General features: G+C 36.4%; 1 protein-coding gene across 1 annotated transcript; it reads left to right on the top strand.

Moving 5' to 3' along the window:
* Positions 1 to 4,108: 4,108 nt before the first annotated feature.
* On the top strand, positions 4,109 to 12,596 carry LOC132557806 (ADP-ribosylation factor 3-like). Its single transcript, XM_060222335.1, has 5 exons — positions 4,109 to 4,133; positions 4,760 to 4,837; positions 8,882 to 8,955; positions 9,589 to 9,826; positions 10,508 to 12,596. Exons 1-5 carry the CDS (start codon positions 4,109 to 4,111, stop codon positions 10,732 to 10,734), a joined length of 642 nt encoding a protein of 213 aa, XP_060078318.1. The 3' UTR covers positions 10,735 to 12,596.
* The last annotated feature ends 9,939 nt before the right edge of the window (positions 12,597 to 22,535 follow it).

Genomic DNA, 22,535 nt, shown 5'->3' with positions numbered 1-22,535 from the left:
TATTACAGTACAGCTGTTACTATACCACAGTTACTATATCACTGTTACTATGCCACCATTGCTATATCACTGTTATTATACCACCATTACTGTACCACTCTTACTATACTACTGTTACTGTACCACTATTAGAATACTACTGTTCCTATATCACTCCACTGTTACTCTACCACTGTTACTATATCACTGTTACTGTACCACTGTTACTATATCACTGTTTCTGTACTCCTGTTACTATACCATTGTTACTATATCACTGTTACTTTACTACTGTTATTGTACCACTGTTACTGTATAACTGTTACTATACCACTGTTGCTGTTACTATATCACTGTTACTGTTACTATTCCACTGTTACTATACCACTGTTACTATATCACTGTTACTATACCACTGTTACTATAGCACTGTTACTGTACCACTGTTACTATACCACTATTACTATACCACTGTTACTATACCACTCCACTGTTACTATACCACTGTTACTACTATATCACTGTTACTATATCACTGTTACTGTACCACTGTTACTATATCACTGTTACTTTATCACTGTTACTTTACTACTGTTACTATATCACTGTTACTCTACCACTGTTACTATATCACTGTAACTTTACTACTGTTACTGTACCACTGTTTCTATACTACTGTTACTGTACCACTGTTACTGTACAACTGTTACGATACCACTGTTACTATAACACTCCACTGTTACTATATCACTGTTACTGTACCACTATTACTATTTCACTGTTACTATATCACTGTTACTTTACGACTGTTACTGTACCACTGTTACTCTACCACTGTTACTATATCACTGTTGTTTTAATACTGTTACTATATCACTGTTACTATATCACTGTTACTCTACCACTGTTACTATATCACTGTTACTTTACTACTATTACTGTACCACTGTTACTTTACTACTGTTACTATACCACAGTTACTGTACCACTTTTACTATACAACTCAATGTTACTATACTACTGTGGTGAACCATCTAGTCACTTGTTACTGACTCAGCTAGAGGTATGTCACAGTGGTGAACCATCTAGTCACTTGTTACTGACTCAGCTAGAGGTATGTCACAGTGGTGAACCATCTAGTCACTTGTTACTTACTCAGCTAGAGGTATGTCACAGTGGTGAACCATCTAGTCACTTGTTACTGACTCAGCTAGAGGTATGTCACAGTGGTGAACCATCTAGTCACTTGTTACTGACTCAGCTAGAGGTATGTCACAGTGGTGAACCATTTAGTCACTTGTTACTGACTCAGCTAGAGGTATGTCACAGTGGTGAACCATCTAGTCACTTGTAACTGACTCAGCTAGAGGTATGTCACAGTGGTGAACCATTTAGTCACTTGTTACTGACTCAGCTAGGGGTATGTCACAGTGGTGAACCATCTAGTCACTTGTAACTGACTCAGCTAGAGGTATGTCACAGTGGTGAACCATCTAGTCACTTGTTACTGACACAGCTAGAGGTATGTCACAGTGGTGAACCATCTAGTCACTTGTAACTGACTCAGCTAGATGTATGTCACAGTGGTGAACCATCTAGTCACTTGTTACTGACTCAGCTAGAGGTATGTCACAGTGGTGAACCATCTAGTTACTTGTTACTGACTCAGCTAGAGGTATGTCACAGTGGTGAACCATCTAGTCACTTGTTACTGACTCAGCTAGAGGTATGTCACAGTGGTGAACCATCTAGTCACTTGTTACTGACTCAGCTAGAGGTATGTCACAGTGGTGAACCATCTAGTCACTTGTCACTGACTCAGCTAGAGGTATGTCACAGTGGTGAACCATCAAGTCACTTGTTACTGACACAGCTAGAGGTATGTCACTGTGGTGAACCATCTAGTCACTTGTTACTGACTCAGCTAGAGGTATGTCACAGTGGTGAACCATCTAGTCACTTGTAACTGACTCAGCTAGAGGTATGTCACAGTGGTGAACCATCTAGTCACTTGTTACTTACTCAGCTAGAGGTATGTCACAGTGGTGAACCATCTAGTCACTTGTTACTGACACAGCTAGAGGTATGTCACTGTGGTGAACCATCTAGTTACTTGTTACTGACTCAGCTAGAGGTATGTCACTGTGATGAACCATCTAGTCACTTGTTATTTACTCAGCTAGAGGTATGTCACAGTGGTGAACCATCTAGTCACTTGTTACTGACTCAGCTAGAGGTATGTCACAGTGGTGAACCATCTAGTCACTGGTTACTGACTCAGCTAGAGGTATGTCACAGTGGTGAACCATCTAGTCACTTGTTACTGACTCAGCTAGAGGTATGTCGCAGTGGTAACCATCCAGTCATTTGTTACTGACTCAGCTAGAGGTATGTCACAGTGGTGAACCATCTAGTCACTTGTTACTGACTCAGCTAGAGGTATGTCACATTGGTGAACCATCTAGTCACTTGTTACTGACTCAGCTAGAGGTATGTCACAGTGGTGAACCATTTAGTCACTTGTTACTGACTCAGCTAGAGGTATGTCACAGTGGTGAACCATCTAGTCACTTGTAACTGACTCAGCTAGAGGTATGTCACAGTGGTGAACCATCTAGTCACTTGTTACTGACTCAGCTAGAGGTATGTCACAGTGGTGAACCATCTAGTCACTTGTTACTGACTCAGCTAGAGGTATGTCACAGTGGTGAACCATTTAGTCACTTGTTACTGACTCAGCTAGAGGTATGTCACAGTGGTGAACCATCTAGTCACTTGTAACTGACTCAGCTAGAGGTATGTCACAGTGGTGAACCATCTAGTCACTTGTAACTGACTCAGCTAGAGGTATGTCACAGTGGTGAACCATCTAGTCACTTGTTACTGACACAGCTAGAGGTATGTCACTGTGGTGAACCATCTAGTCACTTGTAACTGACTCAGCTAGAGGTATGTCACAGTGGTGAACCATCTAGTCACTTGTTACTGACTCAGCTAGAGGTATGTCACAGTGGTGAACCATCTAGTCACTTGTAACTGACTCAGCTAGATGTATGTCACAGTGGTGAACCATCTAGTCACTTGTTACTGACTCAGCTAGAGATTTGTCACAGTGGTGAACCATCAAGTCACTTGTTACTGACACAGCTAGAGGTATGTCACAGTGGTGAACCATCTAGTTACTTGTTACTGACTCAGCTAAAGGTATGTCACAGTGGTGAACCATCTAGTCACTTGTTACTGACTCAGCTAGAGGTATGTCACAGTGGTGAACCATCTAGTCACTTGTAACTGACTCAGCTAGAGGTATGTCACAGTGGTGAACCATCTAGTCACTTGTAACTGACTCAGCTAGAGGTATGTCACAGTGGTGAACCATCAAGTCACTTGTTACTGACACAGCTAGATGTATGTCACAATGGTGAACCATCTTGTCTCTTGTATCTCCTTAATTTCTATCAATATACAATAATACCTCTGCAAATTTCTGCTTCTTCATTTGAAAAAAAAACAATGTTAGATTCACTTTTAAGGTTTCAACTCCTAAAAACAATTTCATTTTCTCTTGATTTGAAAACGAAGTAAAATTTTACAATTGAAATATTTCAATTTATCCATAACTTGGCTGCTTTCCAATCAAAGAGTTGTCAGTGTAAAAATATAATTGCATTTTAATTTTTTTATCAAAGAACAGTGATTGCAGATTCTCAGATCCTTCACTGTTGTTTCAATTAGCTACATTTGGTTACCAAATTTTTCAGAGAGGAGAGAAATGTGCAGCTATTTACTGCCATGGTCACAATTTACAGGTGTTGCTCAAATTAATAGGGTTAACATGTGTCAAGAGCCCAATGGGATTGAGATGTACCAGGGGCCCAATGGGATTGGTATATGTCATGGGCCCATTGGGGTTATCACGTGCAAGGGCCAAATATGTTAACAAGTGTGAGGGTCCCAATGAGATTAAAATGTGTCAGGGGCCCAGTGGGTTTAACATATATCAGGAACTCAGTTGGGTTAACCTTTGTAAGGGGTCCAATGAGGCTAACATATGTAATGGGCCCAATTAAGTTAACATCTGTTTGGGACGAACATTGTTAACATGTTTCAGAGGCCATATTGGGTTAACATGTATGTGTCGGAGGCCAAATGGGGTTGGCATAAATATAGAAGAAACACTATGAACATATCATCATTTAAAGTTACTAAGAATTATTGTACAAGAGGACATAAATAAAATGAAATATTTGTATAAATATTCAGATGTTTTGGTGTATTGGGAGATATTTTGTAAAGATAAGATAAATCTTGGTACAATAATTGATTAATGTAATCACTTGTCTGGTTTGGTATATGTAGTAAAACCTTATTTTAGATCACCATCATCAGATAAACATGAAAGATAAATAGTAAAAGTTAAATGTTAAATCATGCAAGGTCAAGGTCAAAACATCAAGTTCAAGTGAGATCCAGGCTACATCTTAAAGTTGAATTTTAAGTCAAGGTCAAGACTTCAAGTTCAACTGTGATCCAGGCTACATCTTAAAGTTGAATTTTAAGTCAAGGTCAAGGGCAAATTTTCAAGTTAAACTGAGATCCAGGCTAAAATTTTAATGTTAAACCCAGGAAACTTAAGATATTATTTTCAATGACCATTGATGAGTGTTACAGCTATGGATGAATCAAGGTCACATTAGGAGGTCAGAGTTAAACAAAATCATTTTCTTTTCAGAATTTTGTTTTTTTTTGGTGTTTAAAGTATTTTGTGTTATAATTTCAGGTTTGGATTCCGTGGGGAAGACAACACTGCTGTACCGACTCAAACTTGGGGAATTTAACCTTGTCATACCTACTATAGGTAAGAAATATAGATAACATTATAAATAATACCAGAGGTTTGTACTGTAAAATCCTATATTTTTGTGGGGCTAAATTTTCGTGGTTTTTCAGAAACGCCCTATTTTGTGGACACATGATTCTGTTGATTAATAAAGCTCTATATATCATCTGATACTAATTTTAACATTCAGTGGACCATGAATTCATGGATTAATAAAAATAAATCCCCCGTGAAGATTAAATTCTTGATAGTATCATGTTCACAAACATCTGCCTAGATTTTTAATCATCTTCATGTAAAACTGAATTCTGACACCCAATGATGAGTTTGCCCTATAATGCATAAGAACATTATCACGGTTTCAACATCAGGCAATTGTCCGTCTCTTATTTTGGCTCTATCGGCAAAAGTTCATCTGCCTCAAAAGTTTCACTGCATTATAATAAGAGAAGTCACTAAGTTTGTTTAGTTGTTGAACTCATTGCCCTGTGAACAGCCAGGATCAGTGAGAAAGCCACCTTGCTGTAGCCCTGGCTATCTCCCTGAACAACAGAAGGGAGGCCCTGGTAAGGTAGTCAGAATGTCCTTTCAGTAACCGTTGGCTCCCTCACTGAACAACAGAAGGGAGGCCCTGGTAAGGTAGTCAGAATGTCCTTGCTGTAGCACTGGCTCCGTCACTGAACAAGAGAAGGGGGACCCTGGTGAGGTAGTCAGAATGTCCTTGCTGTAGCCCTGACTACCTCACTGAAAAACAGAATGGAGGCAAATGTAAGACTCCAGACAGAATCCGTAAAGAGATAGGTAGACACAAACATTCTCAGGATTGTGTTAAGTTGAGTCATTACCTGTTTTAAAAATTTTGTCCTTGTATCAAAAGTGCAATTTGATCAAAATCTTACTTTTCTTGTATCATAGTCCCCGTACTTGAGGAAAACATCTGCTCTGTAATCAGATTGTTGAAAGTGTTATCACCAACATTTATGTCTGTGAGATACATTATGATACAGTTTGTACACTAGTAACAGTCTCTGGAGGTATATTTCCATTGACAGAAAAACAAAGATGGCTAGCTTTACTGATTTAAAGGTTTTTGTACCTGTATATTTGCTGTAGAATGATAAATTCTCGTGGGTCACTTTTCCACATTTCCTTGTACGTTTGTTTTTGTGGATAACCATTGCTCAATAAGTTTGACTAATACTAGTTATAACAGTTTGTGGACACATAAGTTCAGTGAAAATAAACCCTGCGAAAATTAATGGTTTCACAGTAATTAAAATTGGGACAATATTTCATGTCAAATGTCTCGGGGAACTTGAGTGAAATACTTGATAAATTCAAATTATTGTGAACTTGTATGAATTCCATCTCTTCTCCTCATCTAAATCACTCTGAAATAATGTAAATTTGAACAACGTCAGATAATGGTTTGCTATTGCAGACAACTAACTATAGTGGGGACTAACAGAAACATTTCTCCATTCCACAGTACTATCACATACATACTATATCTGGCAGGGTATTTTATCTCAGAAAATAACACCTAAGGTCAATACTGATTTCAAACATCCTGTATTTTAAGTTAATATTGTAGAAGCTATTTAAAACACTTTGTTGAACAAAATGCTTTAGTCCGAACAATTTTGTGTATTTCTAAAGATATATTTAAAGGTGAATGCGATATGTTTTCGACAACACGCGAAATAAGAAAACAGGAAATTGTTTGAGGGACAAATCAGTTAAAGCATTTGCAGGTAATTTATTTATTAGCTCACCTGGTCTGAAGACCCCATAAGCTTATTAGCCATGGTATGGTGAGTGTTGTCTGTCCAGCTTTTGCTGTCTGGCATCCATAATCATTTTACTAAAAATTATACTTCTTATGAATGACTGAACAGATTTTGACCAAATTTGGTCAGAAGCATCTTTTGGGAATGGCAAACCAAGTTTGTATAATGACAGTTCTTGGCTCAAGAGGGCCTAAGGGGCCCAAATGTGGAAACTTACAAGTTCATTAATGTCCTTACTTTTCTATAGGTATTGTTGGATTTTGTCCAAATTTGGTCTGAAGCATGCTTGGAGGGAAAGAAATCAATCTGGTATAAATGGTGGGTCTTAGCCCCCTGGATGGGAGGGGCAAAGCCCAATATTTCTCCTTCTTTAGGAATGCCTGGATTTTGCTCCAAATGGGGATGAAGCATGTTCAGATGAAGGGTAATCAATGTGTATAAATGTTGGGTCTCATACTTGTTGAGAGGGAGGAAAGAGGGCCCAATAGGGTAAATAGAGGTAGAGGGAAGAGGGCCCAATAGGGTAAATAGAGCCAATCCTTTAAAACCCTTCTTCTGCTGGAATGTCTGGACTCTGTCCCAATTTGATTTAATTATTATGAGCATTCTTTGGTGAAGGGGAATCAGTTTTGTATAAATGATGGGTCTCAGCCCTCTTGGGAGAGAGGGGTGGGGTCCAAAAGGGGAAATATAGATTTTTTATTTTAAATCCTTCTGTTGTAGCAATGACAATGATTTGTCAAAAATTGCTAAGGACAGGTCCCCAAGGGGAAAAAGTCTTTAAAATCCTTTTCCTATAGGTTGGATTAAGCAAAATCAGGTGTACAGTACAGGCCCTTTGGGCATTTTATATTATTTGACTGATCTTACATATAGTTGAAATTTACACTGAGGGATGTATCTTACCGTGCAATATACCTTCATTCATAGTTCAACTCTTAAGACGCGTATATTATGGTACAATGAGTTGTCTGAAAGGCATGTTGACACTTACAGAGAGATACCATAACAATTTGTATATCTGCTGGGAAACTGGGACCTGTTCAGTAATCAGGGTCATTTTGACATGGGGTCGGTCTCCTTGGGATTGCTGGTGGCTATTTCACTGAACAGTTTACAGAAGAGCATTCATGATTCATGTACATATATGCCCTTCAAAGATACTGGGCAATGTGTCTTAACCTTGAATGCAACCACAACAGCACAGAACAGTTCCATTTCTCAGCATCCTGAAAAAACACAATCCACTCTGATCTTCAGTCAAGCTATACAAAATCTAACATTAAACTGAATGAGCCATCAGCAAACCCTTCAAATAAAGTAATGGTAAATTGTGTAAGGGAGACAATTCAAACAAAGCATAGAGATATTCTGTAAAGTAGCATATATCCTTAAATGTCTCGCAGCTGTTGTGAAAATTGTATCAAGGGAAACCATTCAAACAAAACATTGTGATATTGTGAAATGTAGCATATATCCTTAAAGGGACTTAATGGTTAGATGTCATTATTTTTTACCCTGCCTTTGATTTTTGACAAGCATTGTTATACTTAAAATAAAATTTTATTAAATTTCACAAAATTAAAAAGCTCTCTGAGAGAAATTCATAAAGATTATCAGCTTTAAACTAACGCTAGTTGATACTTGCTATTGTGTCTACCATCCATCGCTCTTTAGATCACGATAGTCTAGTTCATCACGTGACCTTTTGAACCCTCACTATAACCCGCCATTTTGATATCACTTCTTACTTTGTATAATTATGTAATTAGCCAAAACTTAATGTGTAAGCCATGTTTTACTTCTTACTTTGTAAAATGACCTCTTGTTTCTTGTTTCTCTTGCGACAGAGCAAAATAAATTAATTTAAATTAATCTTAATCTAAATTGCATGCACAAAGACATTTACGCTCTCTGAACGATAATGATATGAATTAGTGTTGGAGTGCTCCTATTTTTGAGTTGATAATAAAATGGTTCTGCAAACTTTGAAATATCATAATTAACAGAAAATATACAAATTGTAACAGATATTTAACTGTTATAATGCTTTTTATCAGTTATAAAATGCAAATCTAACCATTTAGTCTCTTTACTGTAGTAATAGTTTCAGTTGTTATCAAAAGGATTCCAAGGGAGACAACTCAAATTAGAATCACAAGTAAATAAGTGAAACATGTGTCAATGCAATGTTTGGAGTATGTTTTAGCTAGTGAAATACAATTTATGATAGGTAACAATAGTTTTGATTGAATTGTTTTGTCTATTCCAGGATTCAATGTTGAAAGCATTCAATACAAAGATATAAACTTCACTGCCTGGGATATAGGCAGTCGAGACAAAATGGTGAGTTATTCCCCTTTGTTTCCTCTTGTTTCTCATTCCCATTTGATGCAGAATCACTGCAGTAGTTGTGATGATGGTACTGTTTGGTACGAACATGTCAACAGACTCAAACACTTTGAATGTTAACACCTGTCGTTTTGTATCAGATCATCAGTTTAGAGTGATCTTGTATGGACCTGTCTGGGACAAGATTCTTTGCTATGTGATACACACAGAAATAACAGATGTATCGTGTATCTATTTAAAGAGAAATGTTCCTCTTGACAAGACAAGTAAAGTAGCTGTATGTTCTACTGCTACATTATTTCCTCCTAATCAAAGTTTACAAGAAAAATGATGAGCCCCTCACTAGGGCTCAAACTAATGACCTCTCACTGTCTAGCTGGAGTACCACTTGACTAAGGAAATTCTCCCTAGCCAAGAAAACTAAGGGAGCCTGTACTTTCTAATTCTGTTTTACTACCATTTTCAAAAGGTTTGCAAAGATTTTTATTTTTATGGTGTTCTATGTTGTATTAAATCATGAACAATATTTAGGAAATTAGGTTTAAAAATCATGGTTTCGGTAAAACTCCTAAAATTTGAGCCATCAAAAATAACATCATTTACAATAGTTGAAAATCAACTTTACAGAGGCCACTGTTCCGCCATTACTACAAGGGAACGGAGGCCGTCGTCATAGTGATTGACAGTCATGACAAGGAACGACTGGATGAACTGAACCATGACGTCATCAAACCAGCACTTCAGGCAGAGGAACTTTCCAGTGCATGTTTTCTCTTCCTGGCCAACAAGTGCGACATTGAGCCACACATGACGTCCGAGGAAATTCAAGATCGTCTCGGACTACGACAGCTCAAACATGCCTGGAGTAGGTCGATTGAAAACTTATCCTTTGTTCTAAAATATTAAAAATATTTGTCAAATCTTTACAGAATGTTTAACAGCCCATTTATTTCATTTAAAAAATTTTAAAAACAGTATATTAAGAAAATTCAAAATTATGGCAGGGTTTACTTGGTGATGGTGGTTAGTCAACTATTGTGAAAGACAAAATGATTTTTGACAGGATCATATCTGCGTTCTTTTTAGAGGAGGGAATAAAATTAGTAAGCTATTGATATCCTTAGTGTGTGTCTCGACTGATGTAAATATACACCTATCTTTCACATGCTTTTGGTAAACCTGTGAAAATTTGAACTAGTTGAGCATTGTTTTACAGATAGTATATTACCTAGGTTACGTATTCCAAATCCAGAAATAACTGGCCCTCAAATTTCCAGAGATTACAAAGTATTTTACCTGGGTTACATACTCCAAATCCAGAAATGAGTACTAGTGGAGATATTTGAATGTTATAATGACCTAATGTTACATCGGTGAGTAAGTAGGGACTTTGTCATGCCCCATGATAATAGCTGTAAACCTGGAAACTAGTAAGCTAGATCTTCAGGTCCCAAGTTCGAGACATTGAAAAATGACCTCCATCATGATTTGTAGTGACCATAACATGAAGACCAGAAATGTTTCTATTGTAACATACTATTTTCAGATCTTTTCCACGTAAGTGCCTTAAGAGGGGACGGATTGACTGAGGCTTTAGACTGGTTGGCATTTCAACTTGGATCCGAAGAAATCCGGAGAAGTGTCACTCCAGATAGTGAGGACAAAGTGGACAGAACCTTGAATGATCTCCCATATTGTAGTCGGGCTTACACCGCTATTAAATGTTTCTTTTTTAGGCCGAGTCGACAAGACAAAGTGGAGGATGGACGATGAAGTGTCTACAATGATTTCCCTTGCTTCATTCGTAAATCCGTTTTATATGCCATAAAAGTGACCATGTGACATCAAAGAGGATTGTGATTGGTGGATGAATTTGGAAGTGAATTTTGATGTAACTTCTAAAGTTATATAAATATGATTGATAAACATGATGTTTTCATTGTCAGCAATGGTGATGCTCGTTTTACAGATAAAAATAGTATATTTTACACCAACTATTATTGAGGGGAGATAACTCTGTTTTATGTAAATGTTGGCGAGAGAATATTTCTGATTTTCATCGGTTGTTTACATTGATATGTATTTCATTAATATAGATCATTTCATTTCGTTTTATTATATTTATTTTGTAAGATATTCTTTGTGTTTAATATAGATGACCATGTAGTCAGCAAACAGAGATTGTCACTAAGTATGGACGATAAAAATAAGTAGATGTTCACATAATACAGATGTTCACCCAATAGAAAAACAGGAGTCCACACAGTAGAAAGTCAGGTGTCCACACAATAGAAAAACAGGTGTACATACAATAGAAAAACAGGTGTACATACAATAGAAAAACAGGTATCCACACAATAGAAAAACAGGCGTCCACACAATAGAAAAACAGGTGTTCACCCAACAGATTAAAAAGGTCTACACTCAACAGAAAAATATGTTCATTACACCTGCACTGTAGTAGTGGTCAGTTTCATTACCAAATGCTGGTGGTGGTCACTATACACAAGGGACCACCTAACACATGAGGTTGTAAAGTACAGAATACATCAAAACACATGGTCACTGTAAACAGGTTACAGTTAAACATAGATGGCAGCTATACACATGTTACAGCTAAACACATGTATAGCTGTACACAGGCAGTCACTATGCACAGGTGGTCACTATACACAGGTGGTCACTACACAAGTTACAGGTAAACACAGGTGGTCACTATACACATGTTACAGCTAAACACGTGTAACTGTAAACAGGCAGTCACTATACACAGGTGGTCACTATACACAAGTTACAGGTAAACACAGGTGGTCACTATACACAAGTTACAGGTAAACACAGGTGGTCGCTATACACAGGTTGTCACTCTACACAAGTTACAGGTAAACACAGGTGGTCACTGTACACAGGTAGCCACTACACATGTTAAAGGTAAACACAGGTGATCACTATACACAGGTGGTCACTCTACACAAGTTACAGGTAAACACAGGTAGTCACTACACAAGTTACAGGTAAACACAGGTGATCACTCTACACAAGTTACAGGTAAACACAGGTGGTCACTATACACAGGTAGTCACTACACAAGTTACAGGTAAACACTGGTGGTCACTATACACAGGTGGTCACTATACACAAGTTACAGGTAAACACACAGATTATTCTGAATACCACTAAAATATACAGTCACTACATTCATTTAATAATTCAATAAAAAATCAGGTCACTTCATTTAAAAAAGTGGTCAATATACTGAACATTGCATAATCTTGGAATAAATAAGGTGTTGTCTCCCTTTATATGTTGGACTAGAATTCAAAGAGCAAAGTCATTCTTGAAAGTGTCTCATCCTTATACAAATGGTTCAGAGATGGGTGTGTGAATGTGCTGGGTCAGTCCAGGAAGATCACAAAAAAGGTTGAAAATATGAGAAATCTGAAAGTTAAAGATTGAATTAGTGAAAAAGTGTTTGTTGAACAAATTCAAGTATTGATATGCTTCAGAGGATATAAGTTATTTATTGAAATAAAATCATACATTAGTTTGACGACTTAGTGAAGTAAGATTCTACTAAACCCTTTGATATCGAGTGAAAATTATCACACTATAATCTTCTACTAAAAGCCTTTTGATGTCATGCGTTAGTGTAGTTAAGATTCTACTAAAATCTTGTGGTATAAACAAGACTAAAACACGACATGTTTGTATACTTTATCGTTGTTTTTAAAGGCTGTAACCATACATGTGTATATCGTTGTCACGTGTAAACTGATACTAATAGATGTTTTAAAAACATTTAAGACTCTAGCCAAGTGTGTTTTTATTAGTTAAAGATTGTTTGTTCCAATGCTGTTTGTTTTTTGGTGAAATGTGTGTTTTATATATAGTAACTGTGATATTATGTAAACTACACAGAAATAATGATTAAATACCCTTTTATCCATCAACAGACTTAATTTTACTAATATCGTTTCAGAACTACGGTCTTATCGATCTATTTGATCTGTGTTGTAGTTTCTACTGTTCTTCGTTTCTGAGGATTATGTCCCTTGTTTTGAGTATATTTTGCTTGTAATGTGTTAGTTTAAGCTGGCGCTATAGATCAGTGAGCAGCTATTTTTGTTTTTATGTTTTTTTTCTTTTTCGTTTATTTGTGTGTATGGCTGAAGTGTTACTGAAGATATTGTTATAAATAATGGAAAATAAAAAGGTTTGTTAAAATCACTTCGTTTTATGTGATCTTTGTTGCTATCACAAATAAATGAAAAGACTATTGATGATAAGAAATTAATGTTGATCAATAATCTCAGATTTACAGCAGACCAATCGGATAAGAGTTATGAGATTTGTAGACCAATCATATCAAAGTTGTGAGATTTGTAGACCAATCAGATCAGAGCTGTGAATTTTACCAGCAGACAAATCAGATAAAAAATGTGAGTTTTACCAGTCGACAAATCAGATCAATATGTCTGAAAGTGAAATTAAACGACTTTGCAAGATCTTTGTGACCTGCTTTTGAAAATAATCTTCAATAAATTCAGCCTCGTATGAAAACAACAACAAATCAGTCGACGGAGGGACACAGTTATCTCCCCTAGGTATGCCAAAAGTCTGATGGAGGATCTTACCGCCGGACTCGACGAAGATGTGGTCAACCAGAAACTTTATGATTTTTTCCTTCGTCTATTTCTTGATTCGGACGTATCTTTATTTATTATGAAATACGTTTGTATTTATACCGCTGTTCACGTGTCTTGGAAAAGAAAACTCTCCTAACAAGAGAACGAAGGCGTTCCTTCCGTTTAGAATGGGGTATGGTGATGTCCAGGGTAGAAAAATTCAATATTCTAATTTTTTTTCAGAGGGAGGTGTTAAATATTGGTCAAAAGCTCTCTGGAGTTCTTTAAATTCCACAGTCAGAGTCGTTATCATTTTCAAAAAGTCAATCTAAATCATTGTAATACAGAAGCATGGTTAGCCAGTCTTTGGGAAGACTGGAAAATCAGTTCCGAAAAAATTCAATCGGAAATAAATATTCACATGTCTTGATACATAAATACACAACGGAAAAGTAATTGAAAATCTTTATACAGTACTTGTGGTGATACTGGAGGTGACTAGATCAATACGTACACATGTAGAACACAAACCATAGTGAATAAGTACTTACATGTATTGCTCGGAGACGAAATTGCTCAACATTGGAAAATCAATTGAATTTGTAAAGTAAATTGTTTATGAAACCGGTGATAACAATTCATGTATTTAAAAGTAAAAAAAAACATTTTTATGAATATACCAGTAGATTAAACCTGCATTACTTATAAATATTAAAACTGTTATGTAAAATGAACAGCAGTAAAATCAGAATAGCACCTTGTATAAATATATGAGAATTTTCAAACAGAGTCATAATATCACATCTTAAAATATTTCCCGATTCGTGATTCAGAAAAATAAAAAACGAGTGTTTTTCAGTACGGATGAAAATACCTTGTTGTAATTCTCTTTTATCAATTGTATTTTTTTCAAAATGAAATCTACCCATAGTTGTAAAATGCTATTGTGTCAAGCTCTGATGTACAGCAGGCCAAGTTTACGGGCTTATTTCATCCACGCCAGAGACTTACGATCTTACAACTTTCCACAGTGTGCCAGAGGATCGTATCCTGTTCTGTACAGCACGGTATGCCACACCCATCCCATCAAGTAAACCCAACCCCTTACATACTTATTGGTGTGTTTTAAATTTGACAAAATAGGCTTAATAGTGGAAGTTATCAATTAATTCATTATCACCGTTGAGGAAGCATTCACCAGTCAAAACAATTGTAGATAAAAGATATAAATAGTAACAATATTATTAACAAATGTAAATCAACTCCATTAACAACTGTATATATTAATGCTTTGTTATGTAAAATGAACAGCAGTAAATGTGAGTTTATATGTTTAAAGAATTTCCAGAATAGCACATTGTATAAATATGTGGTTTTCAGTTTATATGTTTTTTTTTTCAAATAATTTCCTATTGTGTCGATACACAAGTTTACAGGGCTTATTTCATCCACGCCAGAGACTTATCACAACTTTTCTATGAAATATTTCCCGGTATGCCACACCCACCCCATGATTCAGAAAAAAAATAAATACGAGTGTGTTTTCAGTAAAACGTAGATGATATAATACCTTGTTTTAATTCTCTTTTATTAATTGTATTTTTTAAAAATGAAATCTACCCATAGTTGTAAAATGCTATTGTGGCATACGATCTTACAACTTTTCACAGTGTGCCAGAGGATCGTATCCTGTTCTGTACAACACGGTATGCCACACCCACCCCATCAAGTAAACCCAACCCGTTACATACAATGTTATAACAATCTAACAGCTCTGTTGTACGGTTTATAGTTCATAGTTTGGCTCTACCTAATTCTTAATTTGTAATGTATGTTGTCATTCACTCTTGTCTCTTTTGTGTCCTCCGTAAATCGTTAATTTTTTTTTCAGAAAGCCTGAGAGCGATGTCTTCTAAAGGCAATGCAGCATTTCTACTCACCGTGTCGAACACTCCGGATCCCAGGATATTTATCATTCCTGCCGTGGGGTCAGTTTGAATGATATAATGTAGATTTGACAGGATATCGATTGAACAATCCACCGTTTGTATCTTCTGTCCAACAATCCGATAATTGTAATGATCCTCTTCGAATAAGAAGATCTCACCTTTTGCAATTAAAGAGAAAGAACATCCAAAAAATTAATTAACACTTTATACTCAGAGGATTGAGCATACAAGCAAAACATTGATAGTTGATAGCACGGGTCATGTATACATCTACAGCTTTTAAACTTACCATTTTCGTTTGCTCTGTTAGGAAGAAGCGCAGCTCCCATACAGGCGCCTGGAGGAGGCGTGGCTACCCGATAGAGGGGCCTTCTTCTTGCTACTCCCATGGGAAGGGGAGGCGGCTGGTCTTCGTTTGATTCGACTATAGCAGTTAACTGTGCCTCCAGTGACGCAAATCTACCGCTGTCCGGCCTGGTTGAAGAAGGTTCAGCGATATGCAATGGTGCACCTGCAACTGAGGCTGTAAATTCGGTGTTGATTGCCAGTCGCTGAAGTGGAGATTCGATGGTCTCGGTGATGCTTATCATCAGCTGTTGTCCCCTGGCTGACGTACTTGAACTAATATTCACCATTACAGAGCAAGACCAGTTTTGAGGTACAACTGGTGACATTGAAGATGATTGTAGATATATGGATTCAGTTAGAGACAAGCTTGATGACGTGATGGCTGGTACAGCTTGTGATGTAGACATAGTGGCTTCTGCAGACATTCTCCTTGCTCTACAAATCAGTACTGGGGTCATTGTCACCTGTAATACAGAAGGAAAACAACCCTGTTTTTATTTTGTAATGTCTTAGAATGAAAATGCAAACAGAATGTAGAGCAAATTATTGTTCAACAATGTACAATAAGATTTCTTTTTTATCATTCATATGAATTAATGGAGGCATGATTCAAGGAATGAATGATACTGTCCGAACTTGCTGCAGCATTGACTAGATTTGTCGATGTTGATGATAATGATGCAGGTTGAACTCCCGATAAAATAACTGGGAGTGATGGTGATCTCTGTTGTAGGACGGCTTAGATTGTAGGTGTTTTCACAAATTATTGTTATTTTAATATTGTTAAGAGCTGTCTTTGTATATATATATATTGTAGACATCAGCCATTAATGAGCTTTTATCACAGCTCAATTTCACTGTGATGTTTGTAAGAAGTTCCTTCATGTTTGTTCGGTTTCCGTTAAGATAAACTCTCCCATTGGATTAATCTCTCTTACCGGATATAGACTTGGTGGTGAACAGGTGGGTGATTCTGTCCTTGGTGAATACCCTTGAGACAACATTGGTCGAGTGAGACGCTGGACTTCCTGTGAAAAATACAGTGAAAATTTGGTAATAGTACATGTAGGATTTTAGTAAACACAACTGAAAATAACAAGAAAACAAAACATCGATTAACATTATGTATATCATGTGAAGAGAAAACTGCCATTGTATCATTAAATAGAAAATTAATATAAAAAGAGATTTAGAATAAAGAAATACGACCAGCAGTTTTGTCTGTGAGAAGACTTCATTTTCAAGTTATCTTTTAGAATTTAAAACATCAACATAATAAAAATCGTGTACCAGGCCAGGTGAATGGCTGAGACTGTAGAGATTAACTTCGATTAACATCGTTGATCTCAAATGCCTCGCTTCGTGAATTCTATCAGAGGACGGAATATTTTTCTCCACTTCAGGAGAGGCTGATGGTTTTGTGGGAATGTTTCCAAATGTACCAGAACACAACAGGTCACAGATATCATCACGCTAAATGATAAAATTTAAACATGAATTTAAACATCAATCTAGAATTAATGTTATTGGACATCGGTATTTATATCTGATAATAATGAAATATAATTTATTGATAACACAGATATCAGATCTTGTTTCGATACTCAAATTCTGATATGATTAAAATATATCAACAAACCTTTCTGGTAAATAAACAATGATAAGAAATGATATTTACAAGGGAGATAATTACACTATAAGCAGACCGACGGATGAGTTAGATATAGCGTAATAACTGATCTTACCTTAGCAGTATTAGTTGGTTTGTTAAACTGATCGAAATTGTATTGCGGACGAAACGTTGGCCTACAAACCAATGTCATCAGTTTTTCTTGAATCATGTTCCTCTGGAACTAAACAAAGACATCGTTTTTGTTACTGATCAATAGAAACAATATTATTAACAAATGTAAAATCAACTCCATTAACAACTGTATATATTAATGCTTTGTTATGTAAAATAGACAGTAGTAAAAATAGAATAGCACATTGTATAAATATGTGGGTTTATATGTTTAAAGAATTTTCACACAGTCATATTATCACATCTTGAAATATTTCCCGATACGTGATTCAGAAAAATAAATACGAGTGTGTTTTCAGTACGGATGAAAATACCTTGTTTTAATTCTCTTTTATTAATTGTATTTTTTAAAAATGAAATCTACCCATAGTTGTAAAATGCTATTGTGGCATACGATCTTACAACTTTTCACAGTGTGCCAGAGGATCGTATCCTGTTCTGTACAACACGGTATGCCACACCCACCCCATCAAGTAAACCCAACCCGTTACATACAATGTTATAACAATCTAACAGCTCTGTTGTACGGTTTATAGTTCATAGTTTGGCTCTACCTAATTCTTAATTTGTAATGTATGTTGTCATTCACTCTTGTCTCTTTTGTGTCCTCCGTAAATCGTTATTTTTTTTTTCAGAAAGCCTGAGAGCGATGTCTTCTAAAGGCAATGCAGCATTTCTACTCACCGTGCCGAACACTCCGGATCCCAGGATATTTATCATTCCTGCCGTGGGGTCAGTTTGAATGATATAATGTAGATTTGACAGGATATCGATTGAACAATCCACCGTTTGTATCTTCTGTCCAACAATCCGATAATTGTAATGATCCTCTTCGAATAAGAAGATCTCACCTTTTGCAATTAAAGAGAAAGAACATCCAAAAAATTAATTAACACTTTATACTCAGAGGATTGAGCATACAAGCAAAACATTGATAGTTGATAGCACGGGTCATGTATACATCTACAGCTTTTAAACTTACCATTTTCGTTTGCTCTGTTAGGAAGAAGCGCAGCTCCCATACAGGCGCCTGGAGGAGGCGTGGCTACCCGATAGAGGGGCCTTCTTCTTGCTACTCCCATGGGAAGGGGAGGCGGCTGGTCTTCGTTTGATTCGACTATAGCAGTTAACTGTGCCTCCAGTGACGCAAATCTACCGCTGTCCGGCCTGGTTGAAGAAGGTTCAGCGATATGCAATGGTGCACCTGCAACTGAGGCTGTAAATTCGGTGTTGATTGCCAGTCGCTGAAGTGGAGATTCGATGGTCTCGGTGATGCTTATCATCAGCTGTTGTCCCCTGGCTGACGTACTTGAACTAATATTCACCATTACAGAGCAAGACCAGTTTTGAGGTACAACTGGTGACATTGAAGATGATTGTAGATATATGGATTCAGTTAGAGACAAGCTTGATGACGTGATGGCTGGTACAGCTTGTGATGTAGACATAGTGGCTTCTGCAGACATTCTCCTTGCTCTACAAATCAGTGCTGGGGTCATTGTCACCTGTAATACAGAAGGAAAACAACCCTGTTTTTATTTTGTAATGTCTTAGAATGAAAATGCAAACAGAATGTAGAGCAAATTATTGTTCAACAATGTTTGATAAAATTTCTTTTTTTATCATTCACGCGAATTAATCAAGGCATAATTCTAAGAAAATTAAAGTGCTCTCTCTCTCTCTCTCTCTCTCTCTCTCTATATATATATATATATATATATATATATAATGTAGTCATCAGCTAGTAATGAACTTTTGTCACAGCTCAAGATAATGTCTCCCATTCTTAGCATTGGATTAAACGTCTCTTACCGGATATAGATTTGGTGGTGAACTGGTGGGTGATTCTGTTCTTGGTGAATACCCGAGAGACAACGTTGGTCGAGTGAGACGCTTGACTTCCTGGAAACAAACAGTGATAACTTGGTAATAGTACATGTAGGATTTTAGATAACACAACTGAAAATACTTAAGTAACAAAACAGGAGATTTCTATGTTTGAAGAAAACAAAACATCCATTAATATTATGTATATCATGTGAAGAGAAAACTGCCATTGTATCATTAAATAGAAAATTAATATAAAAAGAGATTTAGAATAAAGAAATACGACCAGCAGTTTTGTCTGTGATAAGACTTCATTTTCAAGATATCTTTTAGAATTTAAAACATCAACGTAATAAAAATCGTGTACCAGTCCAGGTGAATGGCTGAGATTGTAGAGATCAACTTCGATCAACATCGTTGATCTCAAATGCCTCGCTTCGTGAATTCTATCAGAGGACGGAATATTTTTCTCCACTTCAGGAGAGGCTGATGGTTTTGTGGGAATGTTTCCAAATGTACCAGAACACAACAGGTCACAGATATCATCACGCTAAATGATAAAATTTAAACATGAATTTAAACATTTAAACATCAATCTAGAATTAATGTTATTGGACATCGGTATTTATATATATGAAAATAATGAAATATAATTTATTGATAACACAGATATCAGATCTTGTTTCGATACTCAAATTCTGATATGATTAAAATATATCAACAAACCTTTCTGGTAAATAAACAATGATAAGAAATGATATTTACAAGGGAGATAATTACACTATAAGCAGACCGACGGATGAGTTAGATATAGCGTAATAACTGATCTTACCTTAGCAGTATTAGTTGGTTTGTTAAACTGATCGAAATTGTATTGTGGACGAAACGTTGGCCTACAAACCAATGTCATCAGTTTTTCTTGAATCATGTTCCTCTGGAACTAAACAAAGACATCGTTTTTGTTACTGATAATAGGGAATTTGAGGTTGATTTTAGCAGAATCGACGAAATGTGGTGTCCTGTTATGAAAATGGTTCCTGACTTATGGAATCTATTGATAGTCATAAGTTGAACGTTTTGATGATATTTGTAAATTTGCTACAAATAAAGCAACATTAAAGATTGTCCCGTCTTTAGATTGTGTTAAAACAAAAAGAGAAAAAAATGTGTTAGACAAAGGTTTCAGGAAATGATAAAATATAGAGGTAAGATTCTATACAACTGAATCAACCAGGTAAAACACTAGCCGCTTCTACCGACTCCGCTAGGGAGGGTTTCTGTTTTACTCAACAGATTGACCATAAGCTTAGAAAGAAAAAGATCTGAGTTCGAACCTACCACAGGCGTGAGTAAAAGATGATTTCCTGTACAGCTGAATCAAAGTTTTTGCTGGTAGGAGGGTATATTATTGGATGCGCGTTTTGAGGAAATTGAAAAATTATGCAGGTGGGAGATCGTTGAAGATTATTATTATTTTCAAATTACCTTGTATCGATTGAATGTACATAGTCTTGGTTCTTTGTGGTTGAGCTTCCAATGACCAAGGTCAAGTGGTGGCTGGGTGAGTTTCAGAAAACCAAGGTCAACTGGTGCCGGATTCTTCGTCGGTTGGCAGACTAAAACCATGACTTTTTCCTGGATCCAGCTCGATTTACGGACGAGGGGTTCTTCATTCTTTATAGTGACAATCTACGTATATAAAATGCATGGTAGGTCAGAGTTACAAACTATTGTAGTCCTAAGTTGGATCAGAAAAAAAATTGAAAAGTTTAAACATTTTATTGCAAAAATATTACAAATTGATTTGGCACAAGTCATTGCAACTTGTAATCGCACTTTCCATAATACTTTGATATATAAATACAAATTACAGAGAGAGGTTTTTTACTATTCAGAAAGATAAAATTGCTTAAGTTGAACAGGAATAATGCATATCACAAACAGTGTCCCAGTTGGTATAAATACACAATCGATGCTTTCTACAAGTCCACCTGATTCCGAGAAATAACTTTTTTTCTCTACACGTGGATATTCTGTATATAATCTATAGTAATACAATTAGTTAGCTACAGATCATATCACTTATACTTTTAATGTAAAAGATATTCAAGCAATTTTAATTCCAGATTCTATACTTATAAGTCAAACTCTAAAATCTATGAAATATATAACTTTCTCACCGTATTTTGTCCGTCGCACTTGTTGGAAAATGTGGAAAGATTGTTGCTATTGAAATTAAACTTTACCATCTTTGTTTTCGCGCAAAAACTTCATGATCCCTCTTGCGGTCGTTAAGCTTCTTGTAGCTATGACGTCATGTAATTATCCAACGAGACCTTATCACGTGATAGCTATCCGCGGACGGATATTTTTCCAGAGACAGCAGTGCGGTATTTAAAATGAAAACAAGAGACTGGTCAAATGTGAATATTTAATTCCTTTGATCCTGTAAATCTAATATGATTAACTTTTTAATAAGTCTGTTAAGTCATTTTAGTAGAGTCTTAAATCTTGGTAGAGAGATGTAACAGTATTAGCTTAGCCAGCATTGGTTATCGCCCCTGTCTACCTCTCTAGTGTCTTAAGTAAAAAAGTCAGTCTCTGTCCGCCATTCGAAGAGTGGAGTTGTGTTTGAACATCTTACGCCCTACAGCACAAAAAGGGTTCGTGACACGGTCGTCTGCCATGATATCCGAATACTGATCGTCTGGTGATGAAATGCCAACAAATATTTAGATACGGATATGCAAGCACACGGTAACTATTTCTAAAATGCACAACAACCTTCCTAGATGTGATCAGATATATATATTGCGATAACTGTGCTAGTAACTATTTCTAAAATGCACAACAACCTTCCTAGATGTGATCAGATATACATATTGCGATAATTGTTCTACATAGAGAGTAGAGGAATATATCCTGTCACCCACAAACTGTGTTTTAGCTCAACTGGCCCGCAGTACCCAGTGACCTTGTTATGACACACTGCAGTGTCCGTCTTCCGTCCGTCAACCGTTG

Source organism: Ylistrum balloti, unplaced genomic scaffold (assembly GCF_031769215.1).
Source record: "Ylistrum balloti isolate Yb309-2 unplaced genomic scaffold, AGI_CSIRO_Ybal_v1 Utg370728, whole genome shotgun sequence".
Lineage (NCBI taxonomy): Eukaryota > Metazoa > Mollusca > Bivalvia > Pectinida > Pectinidae > Ylistrum > Ylistrum balloti.
The sequence above is the reverse complement of the archived record's forward strand: the minus strand, read 5'-3'. Positions and strand labels throughout refer to the sequence as shown.